Genomic DNA, 18,972 nt, shown 5'->3' with positions numbered 1-18,972 from the left:
CGACACTTTTCATTTTCACCGAAAAATTTAGGCACCTACCCCCTGTCGATTTTTCTTAAAAATTCCTTTTTCATTTTTAGTAATTCTGTTTGACGCCCTACAGAAAAGTTGTCTAATACTTTTTTGTAGGTACCCATGAGCTCTACTTCAGAAAAAAGTTTCATTGAAATATATTCACAATTGTAGGAGTTACGGCTGTTTGAAAATTGGACCATTTTTATGGGGTTTTTCTCATTTTGCAAGGTCAAGGACCAACTTTTCGAATATTTTTACGATTTGCACATATTCTTCGTCAAAATACGCGTAGTTTGCTTTTTTAAACATTAAAATCGTCCAATCCGTACAGAAGTTATGACGTTTTAAAGATTCGCATGAAAATTCGGGCAGACATTTCTGGCGAGAAATTATATTTTCGGTAAGGAATTTTTTTCTCGAAACTGAGTAAGATTTCGGAGATATGTCTGTTGACCAAAAATGCTTGCAATTGACCCCTGCAACTAAAAATAATTTTTCCAAAACGATTCGAAAGTCTTTTTTTTCACCCAAAATTTTCAGCACTTACTCGAATTTTTTTCTCGAAAGTGGATAGGATTTCGGGGGTATGTCTATTCACCAAAAATGATTGTAATGGACCCCCGCAACCGAAAATAATTTTTCCAGAACGATTTGAAATTTTTGAATTTAATTGTTAATAACTTTTTAACAAAGCCTTCATCAACAAATTGGTATTCTTGATTTTCGTCTTATTTTGGCCTCTAGAATCCTCTATTAAAATTTTTCCCAAGGGTGGCGGAACACCCTGTATATATTTTTGTTTACTTTTATAGTGCAAGAAAAAACAAATACAATAATTTTAATAATTACACCAAACGGGAGGATTAAATTAGACGTGTGAAAATATTTCACTGAGTTTTTACCAGAATTGTCTACATATTCATAAGACCTACAAAGTCGATTGTGGATATTTATAGTCACAAGTGTCTCGAAATTCAAAATAAATAATATACATAAACTAAATTGTTGTACCCAAATTAGTTTACAATGATATATTTCGAATGAAAAAATAATCTATTTAAATTCATTTCCAATGCACGTGAAATATCTTCGAATGGATCCAAAATAGATTAATCCAAATAAAAAATATTTTTATGAGATTCTTCGTGTGTTCCGCGTAATCGAACGACTCAAGCTTCCAATACATATCGTTACACGTAAACGTAATATATGCGGTCGAAGGTATACGTCAAATTTTATGCACAGTTCCTTTTGGAAGCCCGCATAAAATGGAAATTTTATTATGGGTCAATATGACCCTGCGTTCGAGGGTGAACATAATTCTAACGAACCCATTAGCCTGAAACAGAAACACCCTGAACGGAAGTTTATACGCGCAGTTCGCCCATAGTCATCTTTATGCCTCACATCCATTTTCATCCACGCTCCCTCCCCCTCTCCCACCATCCCTCTATCCTCTATCTCGCGCCATATTTGCTCGGAATCACTCATTTATTCTGTCAACTTCGTTAACCGTGTTTGCAAGTCTGCTCACGCAGCCACCGATGCGACTCAATTTATTTTCGTTCGCATATTAACGACCGATCGCCGTCGACAATTTTCCTGGAGGTCCCAGGCCGACGAAAATACCCGATCGGGAGTTTCCATCCCCTTTTTTGCGCGAAAGTACGCGAGCTGTGTTCCCGATGAGACGCGTTCCGCGAAACCTAGCAGAAAAGGGGGAGAACGGTTTCGCTGGTCCCTGGTAAACCATAACACGATGCAGAGTAAATTGAGGCGGAATAAACGGTCGCGACGGAATTACTTAGAACGGAGGGCAAAGGGAAACTACGAAACAATTTCGGTAGTCGGAGTCGAGCCAACAAAGCGATCAACTTCGTTCCCGGAATGTGTCTTATTCCTTAACGTGGTATTTTGATTTAGATGGTTGAAACATTCACTTTTTTTCTGTTCCCATTCTCACGAAGCATATTTTACAGTATCCTTTTAACGTTGTTTAAATAAGAAACTGACGTTTGTGGATCCAACAATACGGGCAGCCATCTTGTTTCGCAGTTAAGACTGGGAAATCCTTGACCAGTACTACTGCAAAGTTGTATTATATTCTCTGAAGGAAAACACGTATTCCTAGTTCTACCATATACAAGCACGCGAGATTGTTTATATTGTATTACTGGTACAGGAAATCCTGAATAAGCTTCTGGAAGTTGTAAACCTGTTTCAACTTCGATGCACCTGACCGTGTAAACGCGTACTATAAGCAGAAGTTACACGTAGAAGTTGCGTAAACATAATCAGCGTGCACTGTAGAAAATCTGTGATCCCTTGAAAAAATTGTTATCGCCAGGAACGAACGAGAAAGGAAGAATTTGAGACCTTGGTAGCTAAGATTATTATAAAACGAATTGTATAAAGATTTATTAAACGTGGGTAGTTCACCAGTTATGAATTCTAATAAATTACAATTCTTGCGAACTCTAGAATGGAAAACGAAAGACTGGAAGTTCAAAGTCGTTTAAGGTAATGGACTTATTAACCAAAGTTCCAACCAAGTGATTAAACCATAATGTATACCCCACGAAAATAATGGCCGACTTCCTTCGTTGTTTATTTGCGTCGAATTTCGCGCGTCCCTAAGGGCCAGTTACGAGTAATTTAAACAATTAAAATAGCCGAAGATACTACACGAATAGCCGTGACGGGAAACATTGTATTTCATTGCCGCAGCCAGCGGAGGAATTCCAAATCCCAGGAGTTGATTCTGAGAAACTTGCGAGAACATCTTGGCTGCACTCAAGTTTCCGAATGGAACTAATCGCTGAATTAAGAATTTTCCTAATATACGTTTCTAAAAATAAATAATATTTCGTGGTGCACCGTCTCATCGGTCGATTGAACGCTAGAACTACCGAGAACTATAGTGTGTTTATTTTTACCAAAGAAATTGAAAGGATAGATGCGCGAAAGAACGTACAATGCAATGGAAATAAGTGTTTATTAATTCTCTTATAGAAAATTATGGAAAACTTTCATAAATTCAGTCGGGTAAATTTTCTAGAATTTTTATTAGAAATTACGAATGGGTCATTTTGACTGCTTTGGTAGTTCTTGTGTTAAAAAACTGTTGGAAGCCTATTTTCGAAACTAAGTGCTTTTGATTTACGGAGAGAAAATTTTTAGGTTTGAATCTATAAGGAAGAAAAGTATCGTAATCGAGAACAATTACGGTAAAAGATGTTTTAAAATCTATTTATAATGTACGATGAAAACTGCAGATCCAAGTATAACGATAGATCCATGTATAACGATGTTATCTCTTGTAATTTCTTTAATAGATATTCGTTATTGATAAAAGTTCTAAGAATTATATTCTTAGATAGAATTTAATCTTATGTGGAAACGTCAAATAAACAATTTCTTTATAGCTCCAATTTAAATTAATTGAAGTCTCATGCGCACTCGTTCGAATTAATAACGTGCATCACAAATGTTTTAATTAATATGTTTCATAAAGTCAGTCGAGTAAACAAGTTTTATTAGATATCATGAATGGTTCGTTTCGACTGCTTTTGGTAGTTCTAGCGTGAAAAAACTATTGGAAGCCTATTTTCGAGACTAAGTGCTTTTGATTTACAGAGAGATCGAATTCTCTACGGTCGACAACGACCGTAAATCTTGAAGCGAAAGAAATCGCAATCCGTTTTGGCGCGAACGAAGCACGCAAGCTTCTGTCCCGATGCAAATTACAGGGAAACGCAGCGTAAGGCTCCACGGGCTAAGATTTTCTCTCGATGACGCCGAGGGAATCGTTTAAATTGGACAACGAGAGGGATGGGATAAAGGGCGAATGCGAACGTTGCAACGCCAGAACAGGAAAACAAGGAGAAACTGGGGAAAGTAGCACTCAGGTATTCAGCGTGAGATCGAGGAAATTGGCTACGTTCCTGGGTACTTTTGTGAACTACGGTGACGCGAGTCTCGCATTGGGAATCCGTCTGGGCGTAACGGCGAAATGAAGCTACCACGGCAGAAACTGTAGAAACAAGTTGATTTCGTCCTTCATAACGCGCGATTTATCAAAAATTTTCAACCCTTTCTAATAGGACAACTCAGATGATTAGGCAGAGTGATCGTCCATAAATGTCTCTCCTTTTTCTCTAACGCGAGGGAAATATTTAAGTCATCTAGAAGGTGCAAATTGTTTCTTTTATATTCCGTGATCGCTCCGAGTTACGATGGTCAACTTAGTTTTTTTAAATGTATACATTTCTTTTAGATATTTGGTTGATAAAGGTCATTTGCAATCAAAGTGGTATAATCTGTAGAATAATTAAATACTCCAAAATGTAACTAATAAAACGATGGATCAAAATCTCTCTCAGATGAATTTTTATCCATGGAACCCATTAAAGATACCTATTCGGGGAAGTGAAAACTGTAAACTTAAAATAGGAAATACCCAAGACATTTTTAAGTAGATAAATATTGTCTAGTTAAATTTTGTGCATCGTGTTTCGTTGGTTAGTTCGGTCCTTAATATTTTCTGAAGCCTATAAATTAAATGATAAATCAGAATTTGCTAATATATTTTAATGGACGATCAATGAATAGTCAGATATCCATGTCTAAATTATATTCGACATTTGAACGTTGAAATATTCAAACATATAAACATTGTCTAATTAAATTTTGTGCATCGTGTTTCGTTGATTAGTTTGGTCCTTAATATTTTCTGAAACCTATAAATTAAATGATAAATCAGAATTTGCTAATATATTTTAATGAACGATCAATGAATAGTCAGATATCCATGTCTAAATTATATTCGACATTTGAACGTTGAAATATTCAAACATATAAACATTGTCTAATTAAATTTTGTGCATCGTGTTTCGTTGTTTAGTTTGGTCCTTAATATTTTCTGAAACCTATAAATTAAATGATAAATCAGAATTTGCTAATATATTTTAATGGACGATCAATGAATAGTCAGATATCAATATTTAAATTATATTCGACATTTGAACGTTGAAATCTTCAAACATATAAACATTGTCTAATTAAATTTTGTGCATCGTGTTTCGTTGTTTAGTTTGGTCCTTAATATTTTCTGAAGCCTATAAATTAAATGATAAATCAGAATTTGCTAATATATTTTAATGGACGATCAATGAATAGTCAGATATCCATGTCTAAATTATATTCGACATTTGAACGTTGAAATATTCAAACATATAAACATTGTTTAATTAAATTTTGTGCATCGTGTTTCGTTGGTTAGTTCGGTCCTTAATATTTTCTGAAACCTATAAATTAAATGAAAAATCTGAAGTTGCTAATATATCTTAATGGACGATCAACGAATAGTCAGATATCCATGTCTAAATTATATTCGACATTTGAACGTTGAAATATTCAAACATGTAAACATTGTCTAATTAAATTTTGTGCATCGTGTTTTGTTGGTTAGTTCTGTCCTTAATATTTTCTGAAGTCTATAAATTAAATGAAAAATCTGAAGTTGCTAATATATCTTAATGGACGATTAACGAATATTCAAATATCCATGTCTAAATTATATTCGAGAAATATTTGATTGTTGGGAATATCCAAGAAACGATTCTACGCGAAGTCCTGGTAACTGGGTAAAGCATCTATCTTTAGCGAGGAAACAATAATTGCGCTGCTACAATGTTCGCTAGCAGATCGTCCTATATATCGTTTCCTGTTTCGCTGGGTTAACACCTTAGTTAGAAAATATCGGAAACCCGGCGCTGTGATAAAACACAAAAGTATCGATGGTGGAAAGCGGGCAACGAAAATAGATGGGAGGAAAAAGGGGTCCGTGGGAAATGGGAAAAACGGAGTCGAAGCGTTTCCGTTAGCGATCGGATAAATTGGGTACGTTGGGCGATTTTTTTGCGGGTAAGAATCGCTTAGAAGGATAATTGAAGGCGAAATGACATAGTCGGAATGGACGGAGAGTGGTGTGGCCTCTCGAGAAGAAGACCCAGGAAAAGCGGAAGATTTCATTTTGCTGGCTCGTGAAAGACGGTGGAATCGAGATACGTTGAGCCGCTCGCTGGAACAAAGGGGGATAGTGGGACAGTGGGCGGTTTGTGGGGGAGGGAGAGAGAGATATATAGCGAGGCAAAAGTGGTACTTAGAGGTAGACAAGAAAATGGACAGCGCGCTCGGAAAATGTAAAACTACGGGAGGAACTTCATAAATGAAAAAAAGGAGGGACGAAGTATAAGGAGCTCCGGGAAGGTAATAAAGGTGAAAAAAGGAAAACCGCGGAAGGAGGTCTCTCCTTGTTGACGTAACTTACGAAAATAAAGACGCGAAATATGACGAGAGGGGACCAGGCCGTAGCGATCCAAGCCCCAGCGGTGAAAGTTTCGACGACGACCGTGGAAGACAACTTCCGTGGACGAATGGAATCGCGTTTACGTTAATTTGCCGCACGCTATGCTCGCGTCGACTGGAGGATGGCTCCTCGAATTAGCGACTCCCGCTACTTAACGTAGTAACCTCTTTGTCCGTCGCTCGGCAAGTATACTTCACAGTCTGTCACGCGAGTCTTGACACATTTCAGAGTGCAGAAAAAACTTATTGCACAAGCAGAAGGGTGATTTCTGATTCGAAACTACACAAACACTCGGCGTAATTGTAGTACCTACAGTAGAGCCTTATTTTTCGATCGTTTTTTTGGAACGTCTTAAACGTGCTTATCGGCAATAATGAAATTCATAGACTTGTAGTTAAATAGTATTAGGATGAGAATATGTGTTAGTAAAACGAATGAGTCGTCAATTCTTTTATTTTAGGAGAGGAAATTTCGTGACTGACTGAGACTTTACGCATATCGTATAAATGAGGTAAAGATTCTGATAAGAAGATGAATTAAGCAATATACAAAATTGCAAGAATAATATACTGGTATATACCATTTTTAAAATAGTATAACTAAGATCCATCCTAACCTACAGTGGTCTCTCTCTAGTAGAGAGGGAGTAGAATATAGTTTGAAATCATAGACACAATTTCTGTAGAGATAATTCTTCCTCCCAAGGTGTCCCCCAAACTTTCGAAGCATAAACTTCGTTTAAACAAGCGATATCAAACAATTTCACTGATTTATTTTTGTAACTTTAGCTTCTAATAATAACAAGAACGTATTATTCCTCTATGTATCCAAAGTTTAAATCCCCCAATTTGATCACAGCCATTATTCTCCAATCCTTCCACACTAATCCATCGTTTGACAGGAAACTGACATCGACTTCGCCGGCGAAATTGTCAAGCTTGCGGATTTAAGAGATAAGAATAGAGTCTTTTTTCGCGATGATCCATACCTGACCAGTGACGGAGGATTACGATCTAATCTTACACTCTTTTCCAGATAAGTCCGTGTTAATTCTTCCGGTAACTTAACGATGATAATCGTACGCGATGTTAAAATAAAGTCTAATCGAAACGTTTTAAGGAAATAACCCGTCCACAGAGATTCTGATTGTTGTAACAAAGAAGTTCACGATCGATAAATGCATCGTGTGTTCTGAAAAAATTCATGCAACAGAGGAAACGTCGAGGAGGTCAAGAATTACGGAGAAAAGAGAACCGATAAGCATTGCAGCGGCCATGAATCAATGTCGTCGTGTTTAGACCGGATACGGGATTTGGCATAGAATATCGCAGGGTAATCTGGACTGAACCACAACGGGATATCGACGCTGGCGTAGAAAGAAGCGATCAGAGATGGACATTCTTTCCAGCAGACGTCGCGGGCAGAGACTAAAGAAACGAGGTGCAAACCAGAGGAAAGAATGGAAGTAAAAGATCGCTCGAGCGAATCCCGGGTACCGAAAAGACGCATTTCCAAGCGAGATAAAGTCGTTGCGACTTAAGTATGCAGCGCTCTCTGTCCTCGACTTCCACTTGTCGCCCGTCTTCTCGAGTCCCTTTTTCTTCCTCGAATTCTCCCACGTTCTTTATACCGCAGTTATCTCGTAGGTGAACTTACGAAACTGTCCGCCTCCGGAATGATATATTCGGTGCACGTCAAAATCGCTGGTGAAATATCGTTTCAGATTAGGTAAAGAGGGATCACGGAGTTTCTGCATCAAGGAAATTTCTCAACAAGAAACTCGTAATCCCTGCCTTTTGTTTAAACTGAACGTTTCGTGACTGTTTACAAGAGATTCTTCGCGAACGAGGATTGTTTCGAAAGCGCGGCGGAAGGAAATAACTTACGCCTCCCTTTTCTGCTCGATGTACTCCGGTGAATTGCATCCACGAATCTGGCTGGACGTTAAAATTTGTTAAATTTGTTTTTATTTTGGGAAAGAAGAGGTCCAACGAGCAATTATTAAATCATCGAAAGAGTAGAATATTTTTGGTAAAAAGTTTCATTTCGAAAATTTATCGGACCGTTTAAGCGTAACGCGACTAACGAATCTGTCGATTACTCATTATTCCCATCGAGTAGCATCGAATAAAATTCGTCGATATCAATTCTCTCGAACGGCGAAGTCTCGTATGAAAATATTTCGTTCCACATTTCTTTTTTATGTATATATCCGCATAGATTGCTAATTGGCAGTGTAAATTTACATCGTTACTCGCGTTTGAATACAACTTTCAAGTACTGGTTATCCGCTACCGAAACGTATATACGCAATGCAGAAAATCCTTGCACACAAGAGATGACGTCGCAAAGTTAAAAGCTGTAGTTCGCCAGAGGAAGTTTAATTAATTTCAACGTTCTACAAAGTCCTGTAAAGTGGAACGCCTTGCTTACCGCGACTGCAAAACTTATGCACTTTTATGTTTCGCCATAATCCATCAGAACTCGCGTTCGTCCATAATTTCGAGTAACGTTCCACGCGCGTTATTATTATTTCTCGCCATTTAATTCGTATCTACCAGCGTTTCTCAACTTACGATATTTTAAATCAATGTGTCAAAATAGTAAACCAGGTTCGAAAGGGTGTAATAAACGACTGTGTGTATATTTAATATTAAGGCAACGATTTCAGTCCATCAGCTTTTTAACATTGTTGTACCTTGCCTCTTTTCGTCGTTATGGTTATAATTTCTTTTTCTTCTCGAAGTCTGCATAAAATGGAAATTCTATCATTCGAGGGTTAGGTCTGAGTTATAATTTCTTTAATTTAGGTCTGAGTTATAATTTCTTCTCCAAGCCTTCATAAAATAGAAATTCTATCATTGCTCATTCGAGGGTTAGGTCCGAATTATAATTTCTTTAATTTAGGTCTAAGTTATAATTTCTTATAATTTCTTCTCAAAGTCTACATAAAATAGAAATTCGATCATTGCTCATTCGAGGGTTAGGTTTGAATTATAATTTCTGTTCCTTCTCAAAGGCTGCATAAAATGGAAATTCTGTCGTTGCTCATTCAAGGGTTAAATCACAAAATGCATATTCTGTAATCAGATTAAAATGCATTGTGCCCTAAAAGTCGTCCCAAGAGACTAATCCAAACATCGTGGTTCGACTGCCCCAAGGCACTCTGTCTCTCGTCCCTCGAAAAAGTCCCCAGGAAAGCAAGCTAACACGGTATAAAAGTAGTAGTCGTGTTCGACGTGATTCACAGTTACGAAAAAGACTTTGTACCGAGGTAATCCGACTGTAGCCAGTACTGGAGAACGAGGGTGGTGAGTTGACCTAAGCAGGAACGCGAAAGGCGTGGAACGAAAACTAAGAAGCGACACCGAGGAGGTATCCAACGATGCTTCGAAATTTCCCTGTTAAAGGGACAATTCTCTCGCAAAAACCGATTTCTCGATGACAGTATGTACACGCGCGTTTCTCCTGATTCCGAGAGGGATTAAAACGATAAAAAGTCGCGGAAGAACGCTCGGCGGAACGGAATGTGGAGAATCCTGTGTATTATCCAACGGGCGAAGTGAAAAGTTGCAGCAGAAGAACATTTTCCGGCGGGTATTCATGAGGTCGAATGCCACTGCAACGGGGCTTGCTCAGGCTGCTTCAAAAACTGGCGTCAGTTTTTGCGAACGGGCAAACATGCAGGTGTAATCGGTAGAAGAAACCGGTAATAAATTGAACCGAATTTGTTAAACTTATTTTTTTCTCCGTATATAAAATGAAATAAAATAAATATTGCGTACGAGACTATAAACGTGGTTTTGTGAGTGATAGAATTTACCACTATGGAACTAAAAAGATTAATTTTCAAATTGAGACTCGAGGAAAACAGAAAAATTGTCTTACGATGATCTGAAATCAAAATTTCAGTCTTGCGGAATATTATGCAGTTTTGATCTGACAGTGAACGCGTCAAAAAGGAAAATTGTATCGACGAGTGGTGTGTTCACGTAAATTTTAATGAATTAAAATAATTTTCAATTCGCCCTGCATTTTAATGGAACGCGTACACTTTTGGAGCAGCCTGTACACTCGAATATTTTTCTTCTTCATGGTTCTTTACAGCCAGCGAGCATGCATTTCTCTAAGGTAACCCGCTTCCAGAACTGGAATCGGTCCAAAGACTGAAGAAGGAAATTTTGAATCGAACCTCGGTTGTTAGACACACGTACGCACCACCGGAGATGCATCATCCATATTTATTGCCTCTACGAAGTGAAATGTTCGAAAACCAGTCGTAGATAGCGCTGCTAGGAAATTTCTCAGACGAGAATAGATATTTGATTCCTGTCCCGTTGTAATATTGTTCCGGCTTCGAATATACTTGCAGTCTGTTCAGAATTGCTTCGTACGTTTTATTCTAATAAACCTTAGTTTTAATGGCGAATCGACTCCATGCTTCTATCTATTACACTAAAACTCGACATCGAGTGTGATCGGTTTGGGATATAACTCCAGCGTATCGAGGCCTGTTGCCCATTTCTGCATATGGATTCCCGTGGGTCTCAAAATTGGGATACATATAATTAGCGCGAACCACCAGTGCAATACTAAAGTGGACGCTGGTTGCTGCAAAGCCTTTCTAAACCTGCACTGTCGCCGCCAGGATTAATTAACCGCAATTCACACGACAAACCGAAACTCCACTACGCGATATGGAGCGACCACTGTCGCTACGATGATCCAACCTCATCGGCCGGACCAGGAAACTAGAGACTAAACACCCTGTCACTCTAACAGTGGTCGACAAACTGTGACTCCCGAGCCACATGCATCTATTTAGCCCAATTATCGAGACCCGTGATCCGACGAAAACTCGAAAAGACCCAATAAAAACCCCGAAATTTATCACGGTATTAAATTACCTTTATCCGGCGTGTTCAGCATGCTTGGGATTTAATCGAAACTGTTTAGTTTAAGGATTACTTAATTTTAGACAGAACATAACATCGTACAACACGGTAGTTACATTCATAAAAAATAATATGTCGTGTGGAATTAAAAATTAGTAAGAAGTTTCTCTGAAAAGCAAAAGTAGATTTCAATGAGCAACAAAATTAATTCAATAATTATAGTGGATATGTTTATTCGAGGTATTAGAACGAGATCGTGTTGCAAAAGTTCCGTGTTATGAGGAAGTTGACAGTATAAACAAATTTCATTAGATTTATATATTTATATTTATACGTTAGGTTTCGTTTTAGTTTCTTTGAACTCGCGTAGTTTTGAAGCTAGTACTGTTTTATCAATAATTTAGCCATCGTTAGAAGCGGTAAAGCCTCCCCTTTAAAATGGCTTTTGGTTTTTGGCGATCCGACTTTCCGTTTTCGAGATATCGTAATTTATGTAAAAGATAATTTTTCTTAATTCGACTGTCTCACTGTCCGGCTCGTGTATAATAGCCTATTCACGCGTATTAAAAATACTAAAACTTTAGACGCGTACAGTTCCGAAACTACTAGTGCTTTATTAATTATTAAGCCGCTGTTAGCAGCGGCAAAGCCTCCCCTTTAAAATGGCTTTTGGTTTTTGGCGATCCGACTTTCCGTTTTCGAGATATCGTAATTTATGTAAAAGGGTATTTCTCTTAATTCGACTATCGCTGTCTTTGTCTGACGCGTCGCGCCGGACCTCTCTTTCTCGTACGTGACTCGTGACCGAGTGACCTAGTTATTACGAGTCACGTGCCGGTCAACGACCTTGACAAGGCCGTTGTAAACAAACGCTTCGGCCTCTTTATCTCCGAAACTAGCCACCGCATCGACGTGAAACTAAAATCGCTATATCTCCGGAACTAATAAAGCTATCGACTCGTACAAACGCTCATTTTAAAGGGCATTTCATCCTCTATCTAATGATCATATCAACTACTATAATTTATGCTGTCTTCCATGTTTATTTTGAAGTTTACATTGACGCTACATATCCAAAGAAGTTTCAGCAATTCCTATTGACTATACGACTGATATTCGATGTAGCTGATAGGTTTAGTGTTAAGTACGCACAAGTTTCATAAGTACTTATTCTTTGACAATAATATGTACACTCTAGAAGTTGTGCAACATAAATTTTATATTATTAAAACTATGAGTACTCATAGAATACCAATAGTCTTTGAATAAATATATAAAATTGTTTACTTTCCCCTATAAATGATAATTATATTGGAAAAGTGAGTGGGAGAAAAGTTTTGTCGTTTTGTATAACCAACGCAATAGTGTATGTGAATTTTGCAATAATTTTCGAGAAACGGAGCCAATTTTAAATTGTTTATTTCGTTCGTCACGTGTTTCTTTAAGTACGAAAGAGTGTATCGAAACAAATTCAATTACATGATAAGAATTACGAAAGAAACAGATCGAATTATTGGAACCCATCTATGTTTCACGTTTTCTTCGCCACGTTCTCACCTAGAAATCTAACATTTCATCCGCAGATCCCAGTGAGCTATTCATAAATATGTGATTCGCTGGTCGGCGATAAAACCAATAAGACCGTGAAACGCCGTGATTTATCGCATTATTCGGCATTATTAAACGGCGTCATTTGTATTCGTTTCGCAATCCCATAGTTCGTACGCGCGGAAAATCGTGAAACCCTCGGAAAATGTACTGAACTCGAACGACCGTTCCAGGCCCGCCACTTGGGATTTCATTCCGGTATTTCTGCATTCTTGAACCGCAAAGGTTGCATGATAAACTTGGCTCTGGAAATAGTCCAGAAGATGCCGGATAAAAGATCGCGTCTGGATTGCGCCTCAGTCTTTAGATGCACTTACGCGTAAACAACGACGTATTGTCAATATTTATTGCCTCTGTGAACTATTAGTCGTGGAGCTCGTCGCGATCTCATTCTGCCCCATATTTAGGTCGAATTGATCCTTGATAAAAGGATTACTCTTGTTTTCTATTCATTAATTTCTCCATTCTTCCGTACACCTTTGACTGCGTATTACATTGCATTATACTTACATTTGCCCTATTTTTACAGATATTGTGCGAGGTTAATAAAGTAGGTAATTAAACAATTTTAAGGTAAAAACAATGTATGTATTTTATACGGCGTACGAACTTCAAAAAAAATTGTTAAGGGGGTCAAAAACTAGCGTCGAACTTGCACCTATTACCTCTTTCGAAAACTTTTAAGAAAATTTAAAATTAAAGGAGCAGTGGCTCTACGAGCATTTTACATTGGAAACATGATTACGCTTCCGAAACTCTTATTAAAAATTCTGAGAGCACAACCGTGTCTTAAATACATTCAATAGGGTTCCACGAACTTCGGAGAAAAAGGCTATGGAAATAAAAATTTCGTCCACGCTGACCGTATCAAGAATTTTTATTAAGAAATTCGGTAACGTAACCATCCTCCCTCTACTTTAATTTATCGTCTTTTTATTTCTATTATTCCTTGTCGTTTTGCCGTAAAAATAAAACGATCGATTTTCGATAAAATTCCTTCTCGGTAAGTTATACTGTAAATTCTCTTTTAGTCTCTCGAGAGTCGTTGCAAAGAGTATCTTGACGATTGTAAAATTTTTTTGAAATATCAGGAAGGGACTTGTTTGAAATCTATCGTATTTGAACAAAATGTGACGGTGATTTCGGGACGTCCTGCGTAAGAAAGCGGACTTCCCAATCCCGCCAATTTAACTTTCGACGGAATTTACGGTCCACCTGATGTCTCGTAATCAAATTTCAGCGCCGTCCGTCCAAATAGTGGACGCCCTGGGTGAGCCCCTGAGGGACAAGTATTATGAGGCAGACAGCACCATCGAGCTATTATGCGTTGTGCGTCACATAGCGATGCAAGTGCAGTACAGCGTCGTCCAGTGGCTCCACGGCAACCGAGTTCTGAACTATGACACGACGAGAGGCGGTATCAGGTGACCTAAACGCTAAAATGTTACTAAACTTTCGTGCATTAACGCTTTGATGGACGCCAAGACTTTAGGTGCAATCTAAACAAAATTGTCATCCTACTTTCGATCCGAAATTTTCACATTCTATATTTTATAAATATTCAAGTATTGTGTCATTTTAATCGCTAACCAAATTTAACTCGAAAGCGAAAAAGAAAGAAAGAAATCGTTTAGTTTCATGGTTCTTTCAATTTTTCTGTACCATCAAAAATTGTTGATATGCTTGAAAATAAAGTTTATTTTCACGAGCAACGAAATATTATTATTTATATTAAATGTTGGTATCGCGATAAACTAATTTAAGCGACCGTCAGAGTGTTAATTATGACCTAACTTATTGTTCGACCAGCCTGTTCGATGAATATTTAAATTCTTAAAAACTGGATAATAATTGTTTATGGTTCTGGCACAAAGTTAGGTAGAACAAAAGCCAGTATAAGCTTAATGATCTTGGTAGGTGTTTTATTGCAAATAAGGGTAAGAGAAAATTAATTTTATCGTGAGTAGACCATTTCAAAATGGTGTCTTTAACGAACCAGGGTTCCTTTCATACTCTTTAATATCTCCAAGTGCGACAAAGAATATCAAATTAAGCGAACGTACAAGTAATTTCGATGTAAATTCAACCGGGCTCCGACGAATATTAAATAAGACCAAAGTTTCTCAATCGTTCGACATTCAAGATCGCGCGGTTACGAAATCTCGAACGTATTCTCTTCGATTAAGGAATCGAACTTCAAATTTGCTCTTCCTTGTGCATCGTTGAGTAAATCTGAACCATTCGAGAATTCGTTACCCCGAATTTCGCGTAATTTAAAATGCTCGCCATTCGTTCCTAGCACAAATTTTCAAGGCGGATATCTCTACAGTATACTTAATTAAGATGCTATCTCGATGCTACGAATATCAGAGCTATATTTGTTGAAATTTCTTAGAGAATTATTTGATAACAACATACAGGGTGTCGACCACAACTATATCAATTTCTTGATTGAGACTTCGTTAAAAAGTTATTAAAAAATTTCAAATCATTCTGAAAAAATTATTTTTGGTTGCAGCGGTCATTTACAATCATTTTTGGTGAATAGACATACCTCCGAAATCCTACCCACTTTCGAGAAAAAATTCGTGTAGGTGATGAAATTTTTCGACGAAAAAAACATTTTTCAAATCGTTCTAAAAAAAATATTTTCGGTTGCAGAGGACGATTACAATCATTTTTGGTCATTACACATATCCCCGAAATCCTACGCATTTACGAGAAAAAAATTCCTTATCGAAAATCTAATGTGAGGCCAGAAATGCTACCCTGAATTTTCAAGAGTATCTTAAAAATGTCATAACTCCTGAACGGATTGGACGATTTCAACGTTTAAAAAAGCATACTACGCGTATTTTGACGGAGAATATGTAGAAATTGCAAAAATATTGGAAAATTTGATCCTTGACCCCGCAAAATGAGAAAAACCCCATAAAAATGGTCCAATTTTCAAACAGCCACAACTCCCGCAATAGTGAATATATTTCAATGAAACTTTTTTCTGAAGTAGAGCTCATAGGTACCTATAAAAAAGTATTTAACAACTTTTCTATAGGACGTCAAACAAAATTACTAAAAATGAAAACCGAATTTTTCAGAATATTCGACAGGGGGTAGGTGCCTAAATTTCTCGGCGAAAAAAAAACATTTCGAATCGTTCTAAAAAAATTATTTCTATGTTTTGGGATCAAATACAATCACTTTTGGTGAATACACATACCCCCGAATTCCAACGCACTTTCGAGAAAAAAATTCAGGAAGGTTGAGAAATTTTTCAACAAAATTAAAAATTTCCAAATCGTTCTAAAAAAATTGTTTCTGGTTGCAGGGGTCAGTTACAATCATTTTTGGTGAATAGACATACCCCCGAAATTCTACGCACTTTCGAGAAAAAAATTCCTTATCGAAAATACAATGTCTGACCATACCATTGACATGTTTCCCTGAAATTTCAAGCGTATCTTTAAAACGTCGTAACTTCTGACCGGAATGGACGATTTTAATGTTTAAAAAAGCAAACTACGCGTATTTTAGTATAGAATATGTAGAAATTCTAAAAATATTCGAAAAGTTGGTCCTTAGCCTTGTAAAGTGAGAAAAACCGCATAAAAGTGGTCTAATTTTCAAAGGACCATAACTCCTACAATAATAGGTCTATTTCATTGAAATTTTTTTCTGGAGTAGAACTTATGAGTACCTACAAAAAAGTATTAGACAACTTTTCTGTAGGACGTCAAACAAATTTATTAAAAATCAAAGACGAATGTTTAAGAAAAATCCACAGGGGGTAGGTGCTGAAATTTTTCGGCGAAAAAAGAAATTTCAAATCATTTTGGAAAAATTGATTTTGGTTGCGTGGTTCAATTACAATCATTTTTGGTGAATACACATACCCCCCAAATCCTACACAATTTCGAGATTATATTCCTCGTTTTTTACTACACTCATACTGCGGTATAATAATATACATTTTGTGAAGAAGGTTAATTTTGATATCATGACTAATTTCAAATTCACAAATACTTATTTTTTGAGTGTTAATTATTAATTTAAAACAAAAACCCCAAAAAATGTTTGGAAATACAATATGAAATAGTCAAAAAATTGAAGTTCAATTTTCAAACGTGACTCACTGTCAGTGTCACATCGTGGTACGATTAAGGTTAAATTTTGATTTCGTTCATTTACTCCGATCGCTCGATAAATAATATTTAAAAAGTGCATACAATAAAACTAAACGAGATATACAATTTAAAAAATATGCAAATATGCATTTTAAATATGCTTATCACAAAACAAATTTCTGTCTAGGTCCCACAATGTAATCCAATTCCCATAAAAATACGTAACTGCACAAAGATCCGCGGTCTAGCCACAATACATGGTTTCCATATTGATTTTTAATCCCCCAAGTAGAACTAGAACCAATCTACTCCATTAATTTTGGCAACCGCCATTGGTTCCTCCGGCGATGTTCGGTCTGATCGACTCGTTTGTTCGTGGATACGACTGGTCGTAAATCATGCACGATACACCGAATGCAAAACGTCCGATCCCGGGCGCGTGTATAAGGCGGAAACGGGATCCGGTTACCCTCGGTACGCCCGGAAGTTATAATCCAATGTCAACAATTTGAGGTCTGCCTTTCCACGGGTTGATCTGCGTCGTGTAAACCGCTCGAGCAGCCTTGAAAACGCGAGGGTCGGTTTCGGAGTACGCCCACACACGGGATACCGACGGACCCGATCGACGTCGTCGTCGCGAGACACTCGGTCGCGTTGTCGGTGCCAGTGCACAAAGTTGGGCGACGGTAAATGGAATTAGTTTGCGTTGTGCACCGTCGTACATACCCGGCGCGTGTACACAAAGGCTTGGTCTACTCGTTTCCGGGCGCATTCTCGCCCCCGCGACCGCTTCGATGGCTCACGTGGCCCGTGGAAACCACAGACCCGTAAACACGACGCCGCAGGAAGCGTCGTTTTGCCGCTCGTTATTTTTCTCTCGCGATGTTACCAGTCCGAGGACGACTGAAATGTAAAGCGACGAGTTATTGTCGCCGCTCGGTGGGTTTTAATTAACCCTGTTGGAACGATGCTTCGTAACACGAGATATTGAGCGATCGTACTTCGAACAGGGGTGATTTTCGTTGTTAGACGACACAAAGGGGGTTGTTGACGCTTGGACGACAGGGATGCGTAAGAATACCTCTACTCGTCGGAAGATATTAATTTATTCGGTGTGTACACTCCACGACAGAAAGCACGCTAAGTGATTGTGATACTTTACGTAAATGTGGTTAAAAAATAGCGGTTTTTATATTGTACAGGGTGGTTCACTATGTATTTTACGTTTGTGTCGTTATTCCTACACGTGGCAAATAATATTTGAGATGAAGTTGAATGAATAGAATCAATTGCATCAAATAAATTACATTTTCGAATTTTTTTCTCGAAAATGGTTAGGATTTCGGGGGTATGTTTACTCACCAAAAATGATTGTATTTGACCACCACAGCTACAAATAGTTTTTAACATTTTTTTAATACTAAAATTAATACACGTTTCATTGGGATCGACCAATTAGTGCATTTAATACGCTACGAATGGGTATAGAGTTTACGTAAAAATTGAACAAACTGCTTTGTTCGGTTTTATTTGTTGTAATAAACTCATACAGAATTAACAAAGCTTTCGGAATCGGCGGGCTGGAGAATTTGATAATGGCGCATTAACGAATTCGACCTCGATTCATTGCTCGAAACGTGTTTCAAAAACGATATTGCTCTTTGCAAACATATTTCCTTCTTTTGTACCTTGCGCGCGAAATAACGTATCGAATCACTGAGAATTTAACGAGGCGCGATGCTCGTGAAACCGAAATTAATGGCAACCGCGTAAAACGCATACAGAAATCCGGAATAAACTAAATTAATTACGTTTTACAACGCGCTCGTTCCCCCTCTGAAACTACACGATGCAGGCTAATAAAACTGGCTTAAAATATAACATTTTTCGTCGCCACGATTTATCACATTTTCAATATTACGCTATGCAAAGAATCGATCTCAATTCATCAGCACGCTAG

General features: G+C 37.7%; 1 protein-coding gene across 3 annotated transcripts in view; it reads left to right on the top strand.

The window, feature by feature from the left end:
- The window catches only part of LOC143343161 (zwei Ig domain protein zig-8), a 341,606-nt gene that overhangs the window by 308,007 nt on the left and 14,627 nt on the right, over positions 1–18,972 (top strand). For all 3 annotated transcript variants that reach the window (XM_076767765.1, XM_076767763.1, XM_076767764.1), the window contains one exon: positions 14,129–14,312. In XM_076767765.1, the coding sequence (XP_076623880.1) occupies positions 14,129–14,312 (184 nt within the window). The remainder of the gene's footprint in view (positions 1–14,128; positions 14,313–18,972) is intronic.

Source organism: Colletes latitarsis, chromosome 7 (genome assembly GCF_051014445.1).
Source record: "Colletes latitarsis isolate SP2378_abdomen chromosome 7, iyColLati1, whole genome shotgun sequence".
NCBI lineage: Eukaryota > Metazoa > Arthropoda > Insecta > Hymenoptera > Colletidae > Colletes > Colletes latitarsis.
This window is presented reverse-complemented; position numbering and strand designations above follow the sequence as displayed.